This window comes from Taeniopygia guttata, chromosome 7 (genome assembly GCF_048771995.1).
Source record: "Taeniopygia guttata chromosome 7, bTaeGut7.mat, whole genome shotgun sequence".
Classification (NCBI taxonomy): Eukaryota; Metazoa; Chordata; class Aves; order Passeriformes; family Estrildidae; genus Taeniopygia; species Taeniopygia guttata.
The window spans coordinates 23,262,419-23,286,457 of record NC_133032.1 but is presented as its reverse complement, the minus strand read 5'-3'; the positions used below and the strand labels follow the sequence as shown (position 1 = coordinate 23,286,457).

Genomic DNA, 24,039 nt, shown 5'->3' with positions numbered 1-24,039 from the left:
ATTAACATCTCTCAGGGAACTAAACAACTGAGGTTATTGTCTTATTTCCAAAGGTTGCCCTGGAGCTAATGAAATAATTTATTTGCCATATAATACAAGGGTAGCTATGCTGTCCCCACATTCATACGTGTAAAATTGTTTCCAAAAATAGCAAAAGAATAGATAAAATGGAAGACAAAATTTCTGAAAATGTATAGCTACTCATTGGAGCAAAGGGATAGGAGAATAAACCAACAAAGTTCCCTTTTAAAAAGTCACTCAGCAACAGGAGCATCAGTGGTTATTTGACTTCCAGTAACACAGCATGCCATCCTTGGACTCATCTAGTCTCCCACAAATGCAATAAAATTCAATGGCCATTTTACAATCTATTAGGTGTCATAAAAGCTACAAGACCCATGTATTCCTCTCTGGTGTTGCTCTTCAAAGGAAACTGCTGGGGTTTCAGTGCACTCAGCTCATGATTTGTGAAGTTACAGCAAATGCAGGTCCACCCTCAGATGCTGGGCCTGCCTCAGGCCACCTGCAGCATCATCCACGTGTATAAAATAAAGTCACTTCTCAGATACCAAATATTCAGAGTTTGCGAGCCATAGTTTGTGAGCCCAGTCCCTGCACCACAGAACACACAGGTCTGGGGCCAGGACAGCTACTTTCACAGGACACAGAGTTAGAGTCAAAAAAGAAAAAAGGCACTGAAGGATCAGTGCCAGCGCCCAGCATGGAGGCACCCCTGTAGGGAGCTTCTTGAAGTGGGAGGCAGGAGCAGAACCAGCAGGACCCACACACAGCTAAAGCCTCCAGCAGGAGCTAAGCTGGCTCTTTACAGAGGGTCTGTGACACATCTGTGCCCCATCCTTCAGTTCATCCCAGAGTGGATTGCACTACCTAGGTTACTGCATCAACCATCAGCTTATGGGCAGTTGACAGGAAGCAGAAAAGATGGTGGAACCTTATTGCAAGTGATGATAGAAAGAGAACAACAACTGACAGCTGGACAGTGATGATGGTGTCTCTCTGGGGTGGGATTCCTCCCAGTCACAGATAGCTGCTCAAGTGTTTGCCTTTGAAGCAGCTTTTTTTTGTTTGTTTTTTTAATGAGTTGTGTCCACCTGACATCCCTGAATACCAAAACTTTCCTGTATCATCAGAATAACAAAGTGCCAGGAAGATAAACACCCTCCCTTTGAGCCACATGCAAAAAAGGCTGAAGCAAGTGTTCTCTCCATTCACTGGGAAACCTCAAGTAACTCAAATAACCTGTCCAAGGAGGTCCAAGTTTCCCTTTTCTAACCTTCATCTATTTTACAGCTGAGTCACCCCCACCATCTCCCATCCGTGCTGAGAAGGCATCCAGGCTCCTCCTCTTTATCCTGTTTGCTTTCAGGATGAACATGCCAGCATTCTCACCTTCTGTAGTCCTTCCTGCTCCTCCATCAAAATGCTGTAGGTAGCCCGGTCTCCCCTGCTTGGGGTGGCAGGTCAGCACATACCCAGAGGCTGCAGAAATCCCAGGAGACCACCTCTTTCTCTTGCCTGCCACTCTCCTCTGAGCCCTTCACCACCTACTAAGTAAAAGAGCCACCTCAAGCCCTGGCAGCAAGGCAGTGGGCTGAGTTAGCCAAGCCTCCTCACAACACACCTGGAGGCATTTCAGTGGCCCCATCCCACACACCCACCTGGGTCAGGTCCTAGAGCTGAGTGAACCCCTCCCTGGGCTGAGCTCCTGCTTTATCACACCTCCACCTCACAGTTCAAGCAATGTACCTCTCCCTGCACACTGCTGCTCTTTGGGCTGGGGGACTAAATAGCCGGGGCACTACACTGCAAGTTCTTTAGCTCAGCTGGGAAGGCTGGATCAGCATCTGGACATTGGAGTGGTTGGTGTGTTCCTTTACATGCCATACATGCATATAAATATATGCGTCATTTTACCACATACATGCATGTGCAAGACAATACGCTCTTTTTATCCATAGAGCCTTAACTAACATTGATCATGCATCATAAAAAAAGAACGATTTGCAGAGGGTAAATGCCTGTTAATCATAAGCTAAAGGGGAAAGGAAAAAATTTAAGTGATATATAAAGGGAGGAAGTGACTCAGTGGGTGGGAGGGAGGGGACAAGCATTCCAGACAGATGGGACATGAATAACTTTTCCCTCCCTCTCTCTCCTCTTTGCAGGAGCTGCTGTGTTGAAATAGTCAGTCATTAACTATTTGATGAGGTTTTAAAATCTGAACTGAATTCTCTGGATGTAACCAACTATTATTACAGGGTCTGCATCGTAGCAATGCAAGTGCTGGAGCCCTTTGGCAAGCCATAGCACTGAGGGCAGGATGGAGCACTCTGAAGCAAAAGCCACTAAATGGCATCAGCTGCGTAGCTCTGCAGAGCCCTGGAAATGCTGAAGGAATCAGAGCAGGAGTGATTAGTGAGTTTGCAGTCCCACTGTGACCAAGCAACAGGGGATCCATCGGCACAGCCGTGACAGCGCTGGTACGGCGGCACTGCTCATCCCGTGGGAGAGAGACCCCGGGCACACAGGGTGAAGGTCAATCTGGAGGAAACTGCTGTGCTCCTCCCAAAACACTCTGCCTTTTGCTGTCCTTTTGCAGGGCAGTCTCTGGGGCAGAGTCTCCCACTTAACAGCATCCACCTTTTCAGAGGGCTGGGGTATAGCAAAAATACCCTTTTGGTGCCAGTTCAAGAGCAGGACTCAGACCATGGGGAACCTCCCCTGCTCAGTCCACCTTATGCTACACAAACAGTGTCTAAGAAAACCTGAATGAAGCCTTTCCCTTCATGGATGCCAAAAGCTAATTGACCAGCACGAGACCTGCTGAACTTGGTGGAGCTAGGGTGGATATAATCATTCAGGAGAGCCAATAACCAATTAACTGAATGGCCTCAGCAGTTTTGAGGTCTGCCTTTTTATTCAAGAGCAAATCAAAGATCAATTTCCTAATAAGCTTTGTAATATCTGCTATTCCTTCTCATTATTATTATTAGCTTTGCAGCAGTGTTCTGTGCATATAATGAAAGAGTGAATTGAGTTGGAGTGGTCTCAGTGGTAGGAAAGGAGTGGGCGAAGGCTCAAGCCAAAAAAACATACACGTCCACACATATATATAAACCAGGAATGCTGTACAAGCCCTTCATAGAGCAGGCCAGGTCATGAGGGAATTCCAACCACAAAATAAGAATCTACCCCTATCGATAACTTTTGCCAGTTCATCAGGTTTTGCACAAGGAAAAGCAAAAACCTTGATTACATTCATCAAGTGTTGCAGTGTCATGGTTTAGCCCGGCCCTCCCAGCACTGCTGCATTGTACCATGGGCTTGATCAGCTGCTGCCAGCAGGCAGAAAGCAGTGGGAGCCAGTTGGGAATTGCACGGCAGCCCAGAGCCCAGCTGCTCCTGGCCCTGTGGTGGTGACAGAGCACAGCAGGCAGGGCACAAGGACATGCTCCCTTCTGCCACAGGCCTCTGACAGGAGGCTGGGGCCGGTAATACCTTCCTCTGTTTCCATCACCTCCACCAGAGCCCCAGGAAATGTGCTCCTCAAATCCCATCATTGTGTTGCCCTGCAGTTCCCCTATGTGTTTTGCTTTTGAAACTGCAGGATCCAGTTCTCTCTGCAGCTACACCACCAGCTCAAATAATGTTCCCTTTATCAGAAAGTTCTCCAGCACTCAATACAGTCTCCTCTCTTGCAGTAAGGCAAGAAAAAGTAGCCCAGTGTACAAATTCCTCCCCTGCCTCCTGCTCCCTCCTTTTTTCCTCCAGTGAAGTCAGGTACTCTTGGAGATAATTATCTCACCTACAAAGATACAAACAGCATCATATACATTTTTCAGCATCTCCAGCATATTCCATTGTGTGTTACCAGGCAGCCTTCTGGTGAGAATGCAGATTTCCCTTTTGGATATGTGACTTTGTATGGCACTGGGAAAGTCCCCTCCACAACAACAGAGCAAGACTGCTTTCATTTCTCTCACATGCATTTTAGCTGAGAGTGTTTTACTAGACTGCACAAGAAGAAAAACATTGTAAAATAAGTCTCTGAAGGAGAAACTGAGAACTCAGGAGGAAGGGAATAATGCTGGAGCCCTTTTTTAAAGGAGCTGTAGCTGGATAATTGTCCAAGATAGACTGGCTTGTTGACTTTCTCACAGCAAAAGGCACAAGGCTGTTTAATTGATTTTAGCCTGTAACTAAACATATACTTCTTTCAATATAATGAACAACAATGCTACAATACTGCTCTCCTAATGTAAATTGATCCATTACAGATGAGTGTTTAGATCAATGTGTGATGTCCTGATTGAAAATAAAACTGTTTGCTCAAGATCACTATAAAGACAATGGGCACTGATAGATGATATTTATGTGACAAGGAATGGCTCTTCAAAAGGAGATTGCCAAGACCATGTCCATCAATTATGAAACCAGCATCCACCCAGCTGCCATGCAAGTGTTTTGAAAGACAAGAAAGAGGAAAAGATCCCAATTATTTCTCTCAGCCCTGCAGTCCTGCTCACTCTCCAGCATGGAAACTCCTTAGCTCCAGGCTCACTGCTGTGGGAGCCACAACTGCCTGGGCAGGGCACCCAGCAGCCGTGGTCATGTAGGGCTGAGCGATGCTGTTCATCTGCCTGCATTACACTGGGGCTAATTTCCTCCCACAGCAGCTTCCACTGGGGAACTGTGCCATGCTCTGCATCCTGTATGCTCACAGCCCATGTTTTCTCATCTCTCTGCGTTTAGAGAGGAGCTAATGGCTCCAGCTACCTTCCCAGTTGGTTGTGGTCAATCCATGTGCCTGTCTTGCTGGTAGCTGCTTGCTGTGCTCTTTCATTACCTCTCTCGCATGGGGCACTGCTGGCTTTTCCCTTGTGTACTGAGGGGGTAGCCAGAATACGGGCTTGCCTGGACTGTGTCCCAGCCATTCATTACCGGGGCAGCTGCAAGCACTTCTCCTTCTCCCGGGGCTGAGCATCTCCTCCGAAGGGCTCTGTGCGTGCTCCTCGGGGCTCTCGGTGGGACGCCGGCGCGGGGCCCGGCAGGCCCGGCCGGGGGCAGCCCCCAGCAGCCCGGTGCTGGCTCGGCCCGGCCGGGGCAGCCCCCAGCAGCCCGGTGCTGGCTCGGCCCGGCCGGGGCAGCCCCCAGCAGCCCGGTGCTGGCTCACCCCGGCCGGGAGCAGCCCCCAGCAGCCCGGTGCTGGCTCGGCCCGGCCGGGAGCAGCAGCCGTGCCTGGCGCTGCGGGCCCGGCAGCCGCAGATGTCCGTGCCGGGCCGGGGCTGGGCCGGCTCGCCGCAGGGACACCCAGCTTGCAGGGGGTGCAGTTGCTGTCTATGAATATATCGGGTGGTGGGTGGCCAGGGGTCAGGAAGGGACGCTGGGTGGGGGAAATTAAGTGAAAGGACAATGTTGACACAGAACAAATGATGCTAAATGGCTTGTGAAAATAGATCCATTAAGGGAATGATATTCTGCAACAGCCTTTAAATACAAATAGGGGAGACAAATGGCCTTTAAATACAAACAGAGGAGACTTGGTCGGTTTGAGAAACCAAAGGCTGAACCCTGTGGTGAATGACTGCATTTGCTGGTCGTGTCGTGCTCCACTTCCCTTGGAAGAGTCTCCTTCGTGTCAATGAGACCAATCTGCTGCATTTTTTCCTCTCAAGGGCTAACACATTCCAAACACTTCTCTGGTCATCTCTGATCAGAAATTGCTGAGTCTGTGATGAGTGTAGCATGTACCTCATCATATGGTAAAGAGGGACCAAGGCTGCACAAGCAGGGAACAGTCTGCTAAGGCATGAAAGAGTGCTCTCTCTCTCTCCCCTGTGAAAGCCAAGGGAATGTGGTCCCACTGACCTGGTCAAACTTGGGCAATGGAGATGTCACCTCCTAAGTGTACTTGTAAGGAAGCTCTTAGGAGACATCATGGTGGTTGTTGCTGCTCAGGCACCACAGCTGATGCTCAGGTTGCTCAGTTATTTCATCCCAGGAGCAGATGTCCCGAGGCTGTGACAGAGGAGCTCTGTTGCTTTCAGCTTCCTTCCAGCTCATGCAAGCTTCTGTGGGGTCCTTCCCCTTTTTCCTACTGCCATACTTGTAAAGAAAAGCAGAGCATCAAAGCAGGACAGAGGGGCTGCCATCTCCCCAGGACTGTGGACAAAATGGCTCAGCTGACTTTTGGGTGTCTTGGGAAGGTGCAGTATCACCTCCAGTGCTGTGTCCTGCTACCTCAACAGCTCTGCAGTGCACAGAGAAGTGTGACAGGAAACAGCTGAACACTGCAACAGGATACAGCTTTTGTGTGACTGGCTGTGCTTTGGGGCAATGCCAGCAGTTAACTTTGTACTTGCAGTCCTATCATGGCATGAAGCACATCCATTTAAACATGGGACCACAGACCTGCAGCACAAGTGTTAAGAAACAGGCAGGCACAGGCCTGCTGACACCACCTCAAACAGGGCTCAGGCTGATGTCGGCCTCTGGAGGGGTCGACACAGGGGACATTAACTTTCTGTCTCAGAAGGTCTGTGGTCCATGCAAGTGCACTTGGTTTGTGTTTGGCTGGCCCTTCCCACCCTGAAGGAAGTCAGTTCCCTAGAAAGCCCTAGGCTGAAAGTCATGCCCAGAGTCGCTCAGGGAGGAGACATTGGCTGGTGGCACGTTTAGTCTGGTGTTGTAACAGGAGGAGTGAACATCACCTGCATTTCTGCTCTTGCAAATCAAATTTGTTAAGATTGGTCATAAAAATAAAGTCTCTTTTCTGAGAACATTTCGTTGGAAATCTTCACACCATGCCAAGGAATGTCATTCCTCATGGCTATAAGATGAAAATCTACAATTATGTAGCATTTATGCAGAATAGAACTATGGATACCTTACATGTGACAGATAATATCTGTGAGCATTCCAGGCTCACTAGCAGCAAATAGCCTTTTTTTTTTTTTTTTTCTAAAGCTTTTCTTTCTGTCATTATCTGGATAGACTCTCAAAAGGAGTACAAGGGGGAATTCACTCACTAGCCAAAGCAAATTTTTCCTCGAAACAGCCACAGCTGAACAATAAGGCCGCCGTTCAGGAAAATTCATTTGATCAGGACACCTACTTCTGAGGAAAAAAAATATCCTTCATTACCAGGAACTTTGACCCAGAAGAGAAAACCAGGAAGGGAAAGCCAAATTCCCCTTAGAATATGGTAAAGATTTAGTAGGGAGAGAAACCACCATTCAAACAAACTACTGAGGGCAACAGTGATTTTCCAGCTCCTGAGGTCTTCAAATCAAGACCAGATCCCTTCTGAAGGGTAAATTACACCACTCCTCTTAGGAGGAACCAGCTGTAGCTCCTGAAACTATACCATGGGACAGAGGGGATGACTCTAGCCCTGAGCGAGCGCTGCCTTGCAGACAGAGCCAGCAGTTGCAGGGTGGGAGCATGGTGTGCCTGGTGTGTGTCCCTGAGCCTGGCAGAGAGGAGAGCTCAGGAGAGCCTTCCGAAGACAGACCTGCCAGGGAGCAGCAGCCCCAACTCACAGCTCAGCAGGTGAGCTTCACTTTGCCTCCTACCACCTTCCTCCCCCTGGCTCTAGTGAGCCACCTCTCCCAGTCAAGCAGGACCAGTGTTCCCCAACAACAACCAAAAATTTTGGAAGGAGGGCAAAGCCTGCAGAAATCTGCACTTTAACTGCTGCTGTTCTCTCTTTGCCTGAAGTAAGCTGACTCGCCCTGAGCACGCTCTGCAGCTGGCAAGCTCCCCATGGCCGGCACCGCCACAAGGAGGGAGCACACAGGTCTCCTGCCATCGCAGAGATGGGGCCCTCACACTCCTCACTGTCTGTATGAGAGCAACAAACAAGGGGGTCTTGGCAGGGCTGCCAGAGCCACCTCTTTCCATCCTTGCTTCTGTGAATTTTCCCAAAGGTTTCAAGGGTGCCCTGCATTTGCTGTTCTCTGTCGGCTTTGTCACATTGCCTGCTCCCCAAGTCTCAGGCTGCCAGTGTCTCTCCCCTGGATGACTTGGCTTGTGTTATTTTGTGTTAAAACCGATATGTTTTTTTAATGGCTATAAATAAGTTAAAACTGCATCTTTAATTAATCACTGCACTTTATAGTGTAAGTGGAGATTTTTTGTAATGATTTATGATTTTAAGATGCCATTTGCTCACTGTCAAATGTATCCAGCTTTTCTTCTATGTTTAACAAGTTCAGGATAGAAAAAAAAATTTCATCATTGAGGTATTGAATCCATTTAGTCTAGAGCAAATAATTGGTAATTAAGTAAGTGGAAAGAGATTGAGTGAATATTTTTATCTAAGCAACAATGAACCTGAGACACTAGTCAGTATGTTCATCATCTTAAAACATTTTCAATTAATCTTAATATGTTTATTTTTCACTGACACAGGTTTGAAACTGGAAATACATATGTCTGGATGACTAAAACACGAACAACAAATAGGAGCAGCAGCATGTAAAGTATAGAGAAGTAGAAGCATTAATAGAAATATTAACGCTATAGCAGCTATTAATTGATTTTTTTTTTTTTACAGTTTGGAAGAAGAACCCATATGTTTATAGGATTTTTTCCCCCCAATTAAAATATTTGTGTATGAGTGTGTATTTCTCTAAATATTATTTAGCTCCACACACAGAGGGCCTCATGTATAAAATTCTCTCCCAGTGAAGTGAGAGCTCCTTCTTCTTTAGTTTCTTGTCCTGCTGTCAGGCAGAAAGGACAGACACCCAATCCAACACCATCAGCACCTTCACAGCACCTGCAGGAGCAGTTTTCAAGGCCAGTTTGTGCCCTCTGTCACCTCCCATGCCTGTGAAGGCCAGGAGAGCCCAAGCCTCGGGCCATCTACCAGCAAAAGAGTGCCCAGAGTTCAGAGCAGAGGCAGCAGAGCCAGGCACCAGATCTGGCCGTGCCAGCCAAGCACTCCCGTGGGAAGGGCACAGGCAGCCCAGGCAGGACCCCTCAGATGTGAGTGCAGGGACAGCAGCTGTGCACCCCAGTGAACAGCACTCCACAAAGGCTGCTGTGCACAGCTTCAGGGGCCTGGACATTCCCGAGCACACAGAAAGATGCTTGGTTTTACCTGGTCTCGGATTAAACACAAGGGCACGCAGGTGGCTGGGTACACAAGGATATGGCTATTCCTGCACTGCCCCTTATTTTTTTTCTCAAGACAGCACATAGATATTTTATATAGGATAAAAATAAGCCACCAAAAAAGGAAGAACTATTGTATTGGAACTGTAGAAAAAATTAAAAATGCTTTTAAAAATTGCTCTACCTCAATTCCTAGACAACTCAAGTCTGACGTGCAGTGTATGATTTGTCTGCTAGGACTGAATCCAGATACTTACCACTTTGTTAGCTTAAGAATTTTGAGCAATTTTTTCCATTTATCTGTATTCTCCCAAAAAACATTTCACACATTTCTCAGATACATCAATCCTTCCGGCATTCCTCTACGCACTCAGTAGGATGCCCTGCTATAAATATAATAAAGCCTTTTATTATGTCCATTAACCATGGACATGTGTGCTCCAAAAGTTTCCTGACACGCAGTCATTTGTGGCTTTTTAATTATAAACAGAAAAAAATCTACCATTGAAAGAAGACAGCAGACTGGAAGTGGATCTTTATGTGTGTGTTTTGAGTATATTCTCTGACAGGCTGAAGGCACCCCACCCTCCTTCTGACCCCACCAGAAACGCCCTGTGCAGGCACCTACGTGTGCAGAGAAAGCCACTAACACAACAGGTTAGTCCTGGTTGTACACCATTTGTCACCTGTGCCAGCTCCAGGGGACTGACGCAGGTTTTCAAGACCCAACAATATCAATCAAACCTTTTTTCAGCAGGCAAAAATATGCCCCCTCCATCTTGCAGACCTTGTTCCACTTGAACTCAGGAGAAAAGAAAAAAGGCCCAGTAAATTACTTGACAAATTAAGTCATATTTATTGAATGCGTTTTATTTCAACAACCAAAAAATTCTAACAGCCTAACAATGCACATAAGTTAAAAATTAATTATCACTTAGTGATAACGAAGATAAAGTTGATTTACATGGAAAAATGAACATTTACAATATGTTAATCCTTATTCACATTGTTGATACCGCAATAAAACACAATTTGTTTTTTTTATTTTTTATTTCACAAAAAAGGCGGAAAATTGTGCTTTGTTAAGAGGCACTACAAGAAAAGTTTCTTTCTCCAAATAGATATTATATGATGGATATTGAATAAATAGACATATATGCATTGTAATTCGCAAAGTTCTGGCAAGACCACAGGCTAAAATGCCCACAGATTCACTTAGAACCACTGCAAAATTGGCAGTGAAATTAAAAATAAAAAGGCAAGACTCAGCATTGAAAAAATACCTAATAAAATTTTTGGTTGAAGTGTAAAAGATACCAAATGTCGATGCCATCATCAGATGAACAACTTACATAGCTTGGCAAAATTCAGTTTCCTTTCAAATGTATGGAGTGACTTCAGCTACAGGATAAGAAGACAGTTTTGAAAGCGTAGCTCTGAGAGAAACATAAAGCAGCAACCATCGAAATTCTGATTAAAGCTGCAGCATACTACAGAACTAAAGGATGAAGAGCAAAAGGGGCATTAAGTAAGCAACCCACCATAATTTTGCAAAGGTATATGAAATTTATGCAGAGATACTCATGTTTCAAACATTAGCTCTGAAAAAATCTCATAAAAACTCCAGAGGTTACTGAGCAGCTAGAATTAGCTTGTATTGCAACGTCTTCTCCCTGTATATTGTCTGTTCTGAGTAAATATCTACACGTAGAGGTTTGTTTTTCATTTTTAACTCCTACCTTTTATACCTTTCAAATATATAAATAGTATTAACAGTTATATTACATTGCCTGGTGTAGTAAACAGAAAGTAACTTTCAAAGTGATATTGCATGAGGTCTTTGTCAAGATTACATGAAAAGCCCATGTGAAAAAAGGAAGAAAAAAGCCAGAAGCCTCGTTGGTACCGTTATGGCTGCAGTTTACAGGCGTCTGAAATCAATCCAGCTGCAAGGTGAGGTCTTTGTCTCGGAAACCATCGCACGGAAGTGAAGAGTAAATGCTACTTGGCGTCTCTCTCACAGGGTGCCTCGGAGCGGGTGGATGCTATGGCAGATCGCAGCTTTAGTGTCAGGCCATGGGAGAGTCAGTCAGGACAGGCTCCGCTCTGTGCAGGGCTGGCCGGGCCCGCAGGACAGGAGTGAAAACTCTTCATTGAGTGGCACGGAACGCGAGGAAGCCCAGCCACAACACAAACACGGGGAGGCTGCGAAGAGGGCGAGTGGGAAGCCAGCAATGCAAACCCTTGGGCTGTCAGCAATTTACCTGGCCAGGATTCTCGGGATTGTGGCATTTTGTGTCGCAATGGAACTTTATATGCGTGCGTGTGTGTGTGTGTTTCACTTCAGTGGGAACAAAAAGCAACAACAATAAGAAAGCTTATAAATTTTAAGATCTGAAACAGAGAACAGGTAAATAAAATCCACGGTAAAATGTGGCTGGTAGTATGAATTCCATACATCAAATCTCAACGCATTTATCTTTTTTCTCTTTCTATAAAGACCTCGTTAATGGACAAGTCTTCTGTGCACTGCATTTCAGCTTAAGTCATTCTGAATCCCATGAAAACTCATCTGTTCACTACAGGAAGGACTATCTGGAGAGTGGAACATGCTGCATCCTTTTAAGTGTGCATTGTGTTCAAAGTACTTTTAACTTACTAGTTTTCTTTTTAAGGTGCCCTGATTTGTTTTTCTATTTTCTCTCTTTTTTCCTATTTTCTTTTTTTGGCAGTGTTGATTTACATCTTTAAATACCTCAAATATTACCCATCAAGTTGCCAGATAGGAAGCCATATAATAATGAAAAAAAAAAAAAATCAGGGATAAACATAGAAAATAAATAGGAATTAAAAAATAGTCACCACACCCTGAGAGCAGGCGGCCATTCATCAAAAAGCCAAAGCAACTCATTGTGAAGTGGTTTTAAAACATAAACAAGTCTCATCTTTAAAGAACTCATTTCACAGTCTATACTTTCAGGTTGTAAAGTTCAGTCCCATGCAATTTAATATATATATATATATATTATGTAAATATATATATACACACACAAAGTTTTAAATTTCCCTTCACTGATTTCATAGGACTTTTTCTTCCCATTTACTTGCTAGCTGTCCCTTTCGTAAGTGCAAGATTGATGAAGGCATAATCCTATGTGACTACAATTGCTTCATTCAGATGTAGAAAGTGTAACACTCGAGTGTCTGTGTCAAGGCGATGTCTGATCGGGCAACGCTGAATTCATTCGGTTTGCACATGGATCATGCGCAACGGAAACAAACAAACAAAAAGTAAAACGAGGGAAAAAAATCAAAAATAAAACCAGAAAATCCTTGGATCAATGTATTGCTTTCTGCACTCCTATCTCACATTATCTCTGGTCGATGTCTGCTGGAGCCCCCTTGCTTTTGTCGGGATTCTCCTCCTCGGCCTCCACTTTGTACATCTCCTCAGAGCCTTCCTCACTGTCGTTCTCCTCCGACTCCGTCAGCAGCTCCTCATCCTTATACTCTGCCACGTCAACCACTGTTCCCAAGTGCTCCTTTAGCTTCCCGTGGTGCTTTACGTGGTAACGCTGGTTCTGGAAGAATTTGATGATGGTGTGTTTGGGGAGATCCAGCTGAGCAGACAGGGTGTGGATGGCTTCCTGATCTGGGTACAGACCCACGTCGTGAATAAAGCTTTGAAGGATACCTAGAGCTTCCAAGGAGATCTTGGTACGGGATCTTGGCTTTTTGGCACAACTGTCCTCAGCAGGTGGAGGAGGAGCCTCTTCTCTAGGTGGGGAATTCTCCTTGGCAGGCTGGGACTGCTGTCTGTGCAGCACCTATAAGATCAAACAGATACACACTTCACATGCTGACCCCCTCAGTGCTTGCCATAAAGGGCACTTACACAGATCTGTACACAGGATCTACTTTGTTTTGGTCAAGAAAAGTACAATATTCATTGTCCACTGCCCTTCTCACCTGTAAGACAGCTACACCTGTCTGTACAACTACAGACTGAAAGGAGGAAGTGATATAAAAGGCAAATGATATAAAATAAATCTACAAAATAAATAAGAAATACAAAATATGAATAATAAAAAGAAATCTAAAGTAGCCAAAATAAAAATTAGGTCAAAAGGTATTATAGTCTCACTGTCATGATGATTGGCCAGGTGTCCCACCTCAGAAAAGTCATTCTCCTGCTTTGCTCCTCTTCTCCCCATCCTTGCTTCCTCTTATCTTTTCAGGCTAGATACTTTGACCATTTCTTCAAGAGTTCAAGTACTACAAAGGTCTATGCACATGTGGGATTGTCAGGTGCTACTTTAGGAATAATGATTTTGCATTAAAATCCATCACAGCTACTTTATGGAAGAAAAAAAAAATAGTAGAAGTGCAGAGATTTGTTAAGATTTCCCTTCTCTCAAGAAAGACAGCAAAGTCAATTCAGTTGCTTGACATAGGTGGCTTTAATGTGTCTCCTGAACAGATTTCTCTGTATTACATCTGTAGTAATTTCACTAGTTGAGGAGTTCTGAGTTCAAATAATAATAGCCCTCCATTCTGAGACACCCTCGGGCAAACACACTTTGCAGTCTTGTAACAGATTTTCACCCACAGTATCTCCGTTTCGGCAAGTTTAAAGAAAGCATATGCAGCTCTTAATCTTCCTAACAGCCACTTAAAATTACTAAGAAAGGACCTCGTGCAGCCCTTATTCCAGGGGAAAAAATACCTGCTCTGAATTGTTCAAAACACAGAGGAGCTCCATACGCTTTCTTTAAAACCAAATCTATACAAGGGAGATTAACAGAAAAAATCCCCTACAGGATTGAGGGCTGTATTTGCCCAGAGGTTTCTTCAGATGCAGGGAAATAATTATTAGAGCTTGACACTCAAAGCTAACAAAATCAATATGGATAACTATTTTCTCTCACAAGTAAGAGGGAATTCTGGCTCTTTATCCAAGAAGAAAATGTCTTTGTTGCAAACTGTAACATCCAGATTCAAGCCGACATTAAAGCTCTCTTAAAACAAAACAAAACAAAAAATAAAAAAGAAGAAAGAAAGCAAAACGAGGATAAATAATGGAAATGTGCTGAGAACTTGCACTAAATTTTACACACATACCAAGCCCCCAGTAAAATACTACACTAGTCAAGTTATTACTGCAAGAGGGAAGTCCACTGTGGAATATCAGCCTGTTATGCAAATAGATGAAAAGGCTCTGTGCCGAAGAGCCCTTTATTAATTTCCTTCATCAGATGTTCCTGCCATGACAATCTGTAACATCAGCGATCTCCAGCCGCAGCTCTCGGGAAGCCGCCCGCAGTCCCCGGGCGCGGCCGAGGGGCTGAGCCTGCCGGGGGCAGCTGGCCGGGCTCTGCTCCCGCTCAGCTCCCGGCACCAGCTCCGGGGCCCCGGCCGGGCCGAGTGCAGGGACACACGGCGCGTCCTGCTGCTGGCAGCGCACAGCCGGGCCGGGACAGCGGCAGCAACAGCCCGGCAAGGAGCAGCTCCGCACCGACAGCCAAGAGCAGGTGCCAGCACAGGACTTGCCGCCCACGGGCAAGAGCTGAGGCTGGGCAGAAACACTGCAAACTTCTTTCGGTGCCAGCACGAACATTTTTCTCCTAAGCACGTAAATACTGAGGGTGCCATAGAAATGGCTAACCAAGGAGCGGGGGAAAAGGGGGAGCTCAAATGGAAATGACAGATAATCTGGTTTATGTTTTATTACATCTCTTGCAATAAAAGAGCATAATGTTCCAATGAATGGAATCGCTCAGCTGCTCTTTGAGGATTTCTTTTTTGTCCATGGATTGCTTTCAAAGAGAAGGGCTGACGTTTCCAAATAGAGGGTTACAGATGAGGGTGGGATCCGTACCTACGTCAGCAGGGAGCACTGAAAGCAGCAGAGCCAGGATCTCTGGCTCTAGCCAGGGATCAAGCCCCATAAATTTGTCACACAGACCCCACCTAGTCTCCCCTGTTGCGGCTTCTGGTCCTGTCCCCTGACAAAGTAAGGCCCAGAGCAGCCAAAATCAAAAGGATTTAACACTGCAAATAAGCTGCCAGGGAACTTACAGATAGCGTCACACAGAAAGCTGCAAGTAGCATTGCTAATCAGAAGCTGGATTCAAGTAGCATCTAACAGAGATAGAAACACATCCAGAAAGGGTGCGAATTACTCAGTTAATCCTTGCTGGAGCTGGAAGGGGGCTTTTTTTTTCCCTTTTCAGTTGACAAATAGCATGAGAAATGATCCAGCTTGAAAAATGCTACAAGACTTCCAATCAAATATAATGATGAAAAAAATCCAACAATACGGGATCAGCAGCAGTAAAATGTTTAATTTGAAGGAGATGAAGAGATGCCTACAGCATCTATAAAGCAATCAACCAAAGAGAGGGCTGAGTGAGGGAGGGAAGAATAATTTCAATTAACCCTTCCTTTTCCAGAGTGACCTCTCCACCTTCTCCAAAAGGAGAAATGGGGGTTATCAGTGTAACATACTAGAAAAAGGTTGTATTTTATTTTACCTCCTGTTATCTTAGGTACTGAAAAAAACTAAATCTGCTCTTATAACAGATAAATTTCATTATGTAACTAACTTCTGGGGGGGATCTCCTCTGGATTGCCAGTAGCACTAACAAAGGATTTCAGCCACACTGCGTTTTTCAGCAATAGAACTTTAGCCATATACACAGAGATGGATAAATGCACAGGATGTCCTTCAGACCTGGGCTGTGGTCAGTTTTGCAGTTCCTTCTGACAGGACAGGCTATTTAGCACAAAAGAGAACACTCTTCTATGCAAATCAGATCAACTGCTGAGCACACGGTACAATATGAAGTCTAAATTACCTTTATGTTAAGTATTTGCTTTAAATTACACTTGACTGATGAGAATGCTGGCCAGTTTGAGTGATTGGCTTACTTCATGTCTGGCTCTGCATGCCACAGCCTCATAGAGGACATGGACCATTCTTGGAGTTCCAGATTTTCAGTTCTTGAGTCATTATTAAGCTCCTACATCTGCAGGTAAAATTTCCATCAGTTTCACACAGTCCTGTGCACACCCTGCCACATCTCTTTGGGTTTCTGGTCAGTGCTGCTCTGCCTCTGCACTGCCAAATCCCTGATCCTCCGTGCACAGGGCGCAGTGCATTCCTCAGCGCAGGTGAACCCCCAGTGGTGGCTGGACCTACCACAAAGCACCATGTACATGATGGGCTTCTGAGATAAGAGATAACACCAATGGCCCCACTCAGCTTTCCTTTTCCCAGGAAAGCTGGTGCTGAGCTCAGAAGGGTGCACTTTGTGACAAAGATGCCCTATACCCCCCTTCTCCACTCCCACGTCCATCCCACATGCCCTTCTCCATTGCTCCCCAGGCACAGGTGGGACAGCCTCGTCCTCCTCCACAGCCAGCACCATCTGGAGCTGACTTCCCTTCCCCTTCCTGACTTCTCATCTACTTTCAAATCAAATATGAAGATACAGATTTCCTTCCATGCCCAGAGGATTTATTATTTTCATTCCTTTAAGAGATTTAATGCTTGAACTCTACAGACAGGCATGGCTGCCTTTCAACGTTTCAGAACAAAGTACCTCTGGCACACGCTGCTTCATGAAGGTTCATTAAGGTAGACTTTCTCCTCACAGACAAACTTACCTTTCTGAAACAAATTCACCAGCCCTGGTAGAAAACTTACAAGAAAATTACTGTGATGGAAGTTGACTTTAAATGATAAAGTGACTGGTCTTAGATCGCACTGTACTGAAATACGATTTGAAGGCCACAATGAAAAGCAGCTGGAAGCCATGTGTAAAATATAATAGTACATGCCTACAGGGAAGGAAGTGAGATATTGAATGATTAAATTTAGGAGAGTATATAATGTAGTGTATCATTACGGGAGTGATCAGGATTATTTGTAATAAGCTAAGGGTTTGTGGTCTATCTAAAATCCAAAGCCAGGAATTATCAGGGGGAAGGGATTGTTGCACTGTTTTACACGTATCTACTCCCCATGTCTCCATGTGCTCCCACAGGAGAAACCTGATTTCGGCATTCCCACAGAAAAGAGAGGTGAGCGAACCCAACTGTAAGATGAACGTCAAGTAATTGCAGTCTGTGCCTGTACTGCATTTAATTTTGGCTGGATTCACTATGCCACTGATGTTTGTTTCCATTTCCACCCACTTTCTAGCTAGAACTACACATGTGACATTGGTGAGAGGCTAAGGGAGCCAAGCAGGATGCTCGAGCGGGGAACACACACACACACTCGGGCACCACCAGCAGTGAGGCACCAGCTGAAAACACTGGCTCTGGGACACGTCACCCTCCCTTGCCTGGACAGCCTTTTGAGCACACTGGAATCAGGAACTGCATTTCTATGTGAAAACACCAAGCTCTTTTGTTTCCTAGTGTGATTCTGCCCTTCCCTTTGCAGAGAGCTCCCTTCTGCTGGGATTTGCTGAGATGATGAGGTGCCCCTTGCTAAGAGAAACACCAAAAATGTTACATGCTTGTAAGACTGTGCATTTGCAACAGAAACTGCCCTTGCTGAACAGACACCACCTGCCTCTTTGCACAGTTAGCGTGAGCACTGACAGGTACCTTGATGGTATGTGTTAGTCAATATCAATTTTGATAACCTGAACTCACAAGAAGCAAAGTTGAATGGACTGACCTTCTCTTTGCCAGAGGAGGTTTAGATTCGATATTAGTAAAAGGGTTGCAAAGAATTGGAACAAGCTACTCAGGGAAGTGGTGGAGTCACCATCCCTAGAGATACTTAAAATATGTGTAGATGTGGCACTTAGAGACATGGTTTAGTGGTGGACTTGGCATTGGTGGATTAATGGTTGGACTCGATAATCTTACAGATCTTTTTCCAAACCAAATAATTCTACCTATCTGTTCTCAGTGGTGGGAAGGTGTCTCACCTTTTGGCTTTTCTTCACCTTTACACTGTTCTCATAGCCAGCCTTAACACTGTATCACATCAAGGACTTCTGTGCCAAAGACAGCAAGATTTTAGCCTGCTTAAGGACCTCAAAATATAGGCAGAAAGAACAGCTACATACTTCAAAACATAGGTCCATCATTTCGTGTGCCTAACACAGTGATCTTTTACTGCCCTTACAAGCGTTCATGGCTCATCAGCAGGAGTTGCCACCAGCCTGACTCCATGCAAAAACAATTCACCACATCCCTCCTGTCAGCAAGCCACAGGAAAAACTTCTTCCCCATGAGCAACTGAACTCAAAGGCAGGGCGGAAGAGAGGCCTAAACAAGGTCTTCAGCTGCATTTTACTGAGCAACACCTCGCCTCTGTAAGCTGAGAGCCCCCAGGCAGTGCCCAGCTATCCTGGTAACAGTCTACTGAAGAGACAAACTCCCTTTTGTTGCAACAGAATCTTATCCCGAGGGGATGCTGTCCCTCTTACCAGAGCTTCCAGGAATAATCTGCAGGAGATTATCTATTCAAATAAAAAGCCTTACACTCCCTAGCCCTGGTCTCTCTTCACATATAGAAATGTGCAAGAAGAGAAGAGGCAGCAGCTGCTATAACCAGGCCTCCACCCTGACAGCCTCCCATGCTGGGGCTCGCATGGGTAAGAACATTAATTACACAGCCAAGACTCTTTACAGGTTTCTAGGAATGTCTGTACAAGAAATTGTAGCAGAAGTTACAATTTGCACCTGTGTTCATTTCTTTCCTATTAAAAATGTGGTTCTTAAGACTACTCTTTTCTTCCCTTGCAAAAATACATTCATTTGGGTAAACACTGCAGCACTAGTCACAGCACCAAAGGAAGTATTTTCTTTGGGCTCATTCTCAGAGTGACTTCACACCTTGACACCATAAAGCTGTGTTAAAGACTGTGGTTTCGTTTCCTTGCTTTTCTTGGATTATACAGTATCCTTAGGTCAAAACTCAGGGAAATCCAAAACTGTTATTAAAAAAGAAAAAGTATCTATGAAGTGATGACAAATTGCAGACTACAGGTGTTAGATTACATTTTGACTCCAGGCAGGTTTAATATACTTTAGTTTCCTTTTACAATTGCCCTTAGCAGGTACTGTTATCAGTAAGGGATTTAAAAAAATATATGGTACTCAATAAAAGAAGACCGTGTCAAAAGAAATCAATATGAGCGTGCAAAATGGTAGGAAGTCTGACATGGATAAATATGTTCACTTTCATCTAACTTCAGTCTGAGCTTCTTTTAATTTTGTAGCTCAAATGCTGGCTGCACATTCTGTGCATTTTCCAGTGCAGCTTAGTAATTGCTTCACGAGAGCAAACACCCTTATTAGAGATAATTACAATACTTGTCTGTGATGTGATGTACCCCATCTCATGAACGCCAGACCAAACCAGCCAACGAGAACTTGTGGCCACACACCACTTTGTAAGCCAGCAGCCCTGGGTGCCATTCATTTTGTCTGCAAAGACAAAGCAGGCACATGCTAAAAAAAAGCCCCCAAACCCATTTCCTTCATCTGCTCCTTGCCACCAGTGGAGCCAGAATACTGGATCAAACAAACTCTGTATCCTAAAACTATAGGCTCTGAGGTACAAGTCACGCCAAGCTACACAGAAAGGGACTTAGAGAGGACTCTTGAGGAGAGAAATGAGTTCCACAGGGAACCCAAAGTCAAAGGCAAGTTTGGTTTCCAGGCTGGAATGTAAGCTGGTTGAAGTGATTCATTTCAACATCTTTGGAGCACACTCGCCACATGCTTCCCTTTGCTTTATGGCGGCTGCCTTGCTCAAGGGCAGGAAACAGGCAGGGATTTGAAAGCATGGCAAGACACTGAACACACAGCCTCTGAAACAGCAGCCCCATCCTGCAATTCTCCGGGACCAAACTATCAAAAATGGTCAAAAAGGTGACAAAAAAGGCAACAGGAGTTTAAAAAAAAAAAAAAAAAAAGAAAAAAACGCACAAAATTTTCAGCTGTAAATTGCTTTTGGCATCCCACACAGTGATAAGCATAAGCAAAACAAAATAATCTTGACTTGAAGGCAGAGGGAAGGTGTCTCTCCCCCTTCCCAGCACACACTGCTCCCATTAATGCTAACAGGAGCTTACCATGCATCAAAGAGCAAATCCACCACAAAACATTTTTAAGTGCTATCATCACTGGAGATAAAATATAAATTACAGCATGATTACACTGCGCTGCTAAGAGGCCACATGTGCAGCATAGCTGGCAATGACAACTTCAGATGACCAGATAACTTCGGGACAAGTCTAAGAGATTACTGTAAAACATCTGTGCAGAGGAATCTCTCCTTGTCTTTGCTTTCCTTTCAAGAAGCTGTGGCACTGCTGTCTGCACAGTTGTTTGAAGAATGTTTACAAATCAGCTTGACAAAGAGAAAAAAAACTTCTGCCACCACTTGACCACAATCATGATCTTATTCTTCAGTAATGCGTGGTTTATTTCCCTTTCCTGATCTCTGTTAATAGACAGCACGTGCCTACACAATAGCCACTATTTTGTCTGTATAATGTTAAAAAAATAAATCAGAAAACTCTGACAATGCAGAACAGTGTCCCGGTGTTTCCTGGGGTTACTGCTCTCCCTCGAATGCTAACTCAACTCTTCCCACAAAAGCACAGGCACAATTTTCATTGCTGTGCAAGTGCCTGAGAACTGGCTGATTTTATGGGGCAGCATAAATGAGCTCATGCTGATGAACATTCATGTATGAGCCCTGAATTTCCCATCTTGGGCTGGTTCAAGCCAGATCCTTAGTTTCAATGCAGAGTAACTGCAACCAGCACGGGATACCTCTTTCTCTAATACCTGACTGCAGCCTGGGAGAGCTGCCAGCAGCTCCTGCCCAGCCCTCAGGTGGAGCTGGCCCATCCCTCCTGTGCCCATACGTGACCGGCCAGATCCATTCTGGCTGCTGCTGGCAAAAACCAGGGCACTGGTGACAGAGCGGCCGATGCGGTCAGGAAGTGTTGCACAACCTCGCTGCAGACTCTCTCCTGAAGGCATCGGTGATGGATGGCTCCATTGTCTGGGGATGGGGCACAGCCAGCACAGCTGGCACAGGGGCCAGTTTGCTGCATCCCTGGCAGGCAGGCAGGACTCTGCCGGCCTTGGAGAAGCCACGCGAGTCTCTCTTGCCTGTAACCTGCAGTAGTGAGGCAACCTGATCCACAAGGGAAAAATCAACAGCAACAGCCCTGGAAACACTGCCCTTCTTCAGGGTGATGCTAAGTAGAGCCTCCTGTAGTGGGACTTTAACATCTGTGTGCACCTTGAGGGCCACAAACCTTCCAGTTAACACTCACCTTCTCCAAAACAAGACCATAAGCTTTGTGGGCCTCTGACTTGCCTCTTCTGTGCTTTCTCTCACAGCCCTAGCAAGGCTCTCTGGGGTGCTATGGTGTGCAGAGCTTTGCTTAGCACTTTCCATATAGAGCTTGAGCTTGGTTGTGGCTAAAGGGAGTGTCTGTGAAAGATTTCAGTTCAGTTCTGCATTTCCCCATCCCAACCCTGATAATCCTAATGAGGAGCTGGCAGAATGCCACAGGAACTAAGAAGGCAACAAAAGGGTTTTTGGTTTGGTTTTCTGCAGACAAAACTCTTTGGGTATCCTCTGTGCTTTCTTGTTTAATTAACACTACACATGTTCTCCTTTCTTTTGAAAATCAGAAGAGTATTTGTGGGCAGTGTGAGCAAGATCTTCCCTGACAAGCCCCAGCCTAGAGCCATGCTTAAGGTCAAGCTCTAAACCCCTAACTATGGTGGCACAAATGGCGCCACTATAATCATGTTGTTTTCCAGTTACTCAGACCAGGAGTAGGCACTGCATTATTTCAGGATGGATATGTTTGGATTAGACACTGGATTCTGGTGGGGGGTAATTATTTGACCCATCAAACTGTTTTACGTCCTTACAGATGGCTATTTGGGGTTTCAAGAATACCCAACTGTACTGCTAATTTTTACAATGGGAGCAGTTAGAAGTCAGGAGAACCTGACTGTTATGGTTAGTGAAAATAGCAGATTTGTGCTGATAAAACACTACTCAGCATGTTTTTTGGCTTTTGAGATGTAACCACCAATGCACTTAATAACAGGACTTGTGCAAACTATACTGTGTGAATCAAACACATAAAAGTATAAATATTCCTTTTTTTAGAAAGCAGGTCTTAAAAAGTGCATTATAATCAACTACCATGGTAAAAGCAAAATATCCAGTATTACCACACACGCAACTGGCATAATGTGCTTTATTATACCCTTAGCTTGAAACTGGGTAAATAAAAATCAAATGACCAAAGTACAGTCTCCTGCACAGATTAGGTCATCAAAGACAGGACGCCTCAGAGAATTAGATTTGATATCCTTTGTCTTCCTGACTAAGCTCTAGAAAAGTTGGGCATGTGCAGAAAACAGAGGAAGGTACCCTGATATCTCTTTCCCATGCTGTTGAGCTCCATGTCTCACTACTGTGACCTGTACCTATTTTACAGATGCTGGATCCTGGTAGAAAATGACTCCATGGAAAGTCAACAGCATGTGCAGTTTATATTCACAGTTTTTTGGTTCATTTTTAATAAAAAAGTTTAATGTAAGGCCAGAGAGGCAGTATTAGGACAAAGCAGAAGCAGTTATGGCCCTGGGATCCATCCAGCTTTGCTGCTGGCTGCTGTGGGGAACTCCATGGACTGGCTGCACACATGTAACCGTGGGGGTAAAGCTCACACTTAACACAAGCATGAAGCTACTGTGTGCAAGGAGCCACAGGCTTTTGCTAGAAATGCAAAACACTACTCTATGCTTCAATAAGGCTGGGATTGTGTGGCATTTTTCAGTCAAAAATCTTTTGGTCAAAAATGTCAACTGAGTGGCATCAAAGTACTGACTAAGTAAAGTCTACTTTGCCAAACTGTTTGCCTGGGGCAGCAGAGGAGTGAATATTCTGACAAAGTCCAAGCAGTTGTTTAGGCATTTTTCATGAAACAGCATATTCTGGTTGCTTTTATTCAGAACAACTTTTGCTCTTCAAATTCTTCCTATTTTCCTTCAAAGCATTATGTTGCTCGTTGCTCTAAATTGCCACAAACCTTTTTTTTTTTTAAATTTAAACTGAAAAATAATAATTTTGAAAGGACTAACATATTTTTTTCTTCCAGCATTTCAGAAATGTCAGCAACCCCTTTAACTCAGCTGAAAGAGTTCTGTAGCTCTAGGCTGTACCACCCGAGAAAGAGCAGCTCACAGCCATCTATCTACCCACCTACCTCCTTCACCATCGTATTTACTCAGGGTTGTACTGACGGAAGCTCTGAAAGAACAAAATGTAATGCAGTTTATAAAAGGAGATGGATGTGAATCTTTTCTATCTCAAAATCCAATAAAACTTATGATCTTTATTGCATGTGGGAGTCCTTTGTTCCATGTAGTACCGATTAGCAGCTTGGCCAGTAAGTCTGATAAAACCAGAAAGTACTTCTGAATATATTCTGGCCAGAGACACCTGGGAACAAAGTGTGAGTGTTGCAGCTGATTGGCCCCAGGGTCACACAGGTACCTTGGGATTTCTTCACTTGTTCTGTTCTGTCTGGCCATGGTTTTGTTCCAGTCTCTTCAGAAATAACTATTTCAAACCCCTCTTACCCTTTAATTATGCTTCCTAAAAAGGGAGCATAATCTCGAAACTATTCCTCCTCACCTTTCCAACATGCATGAATGAAGACAGAAGATTCACAACTTGCTTCAGGCAGGGGTCCAGACTGGACTTTAATGGATCCCAAACATAGCAATACAGCATTCTTACTCTTCATCTCATTTAAATAAGGGAACACCAAGAATAACATTACTCCAAGTCAGCAGCGCTTCCCTGGTGCTAATCAGGCC

The 24,039-nt window shown here is 44.8% G+C and overlaps 1 protein-coding gene across 5 annotated transcripts in view; it reads right to left on the bottom strand.

Moving 5' to 3' along the window:
• Positions 1–9,973: 9,973 nt before the first annotated feature.
• SATB2 (SATB homeobox 2) overlaps positions 9,974–24,039 on the bottom strand; it is a 131,518-nt gene continuing 117,452 nt past the window's right edge. For all 5 annotated transcript variants that reach the window (XM_030277768.4, XM_030277766.4, XM_072932406.1 and 2 more), the window contains one exon: positions 9,974–12,968. In XM_030277768.4, coding sequence (XP_030133628.1) covers positions 12,513–12,968 — 456 coding nt within the window. In that variant the 3' untranslated portion in view covers positions 9,974–12,512. The remainder of the gene's footprint in view (positions 12,969–24,039) is intronic.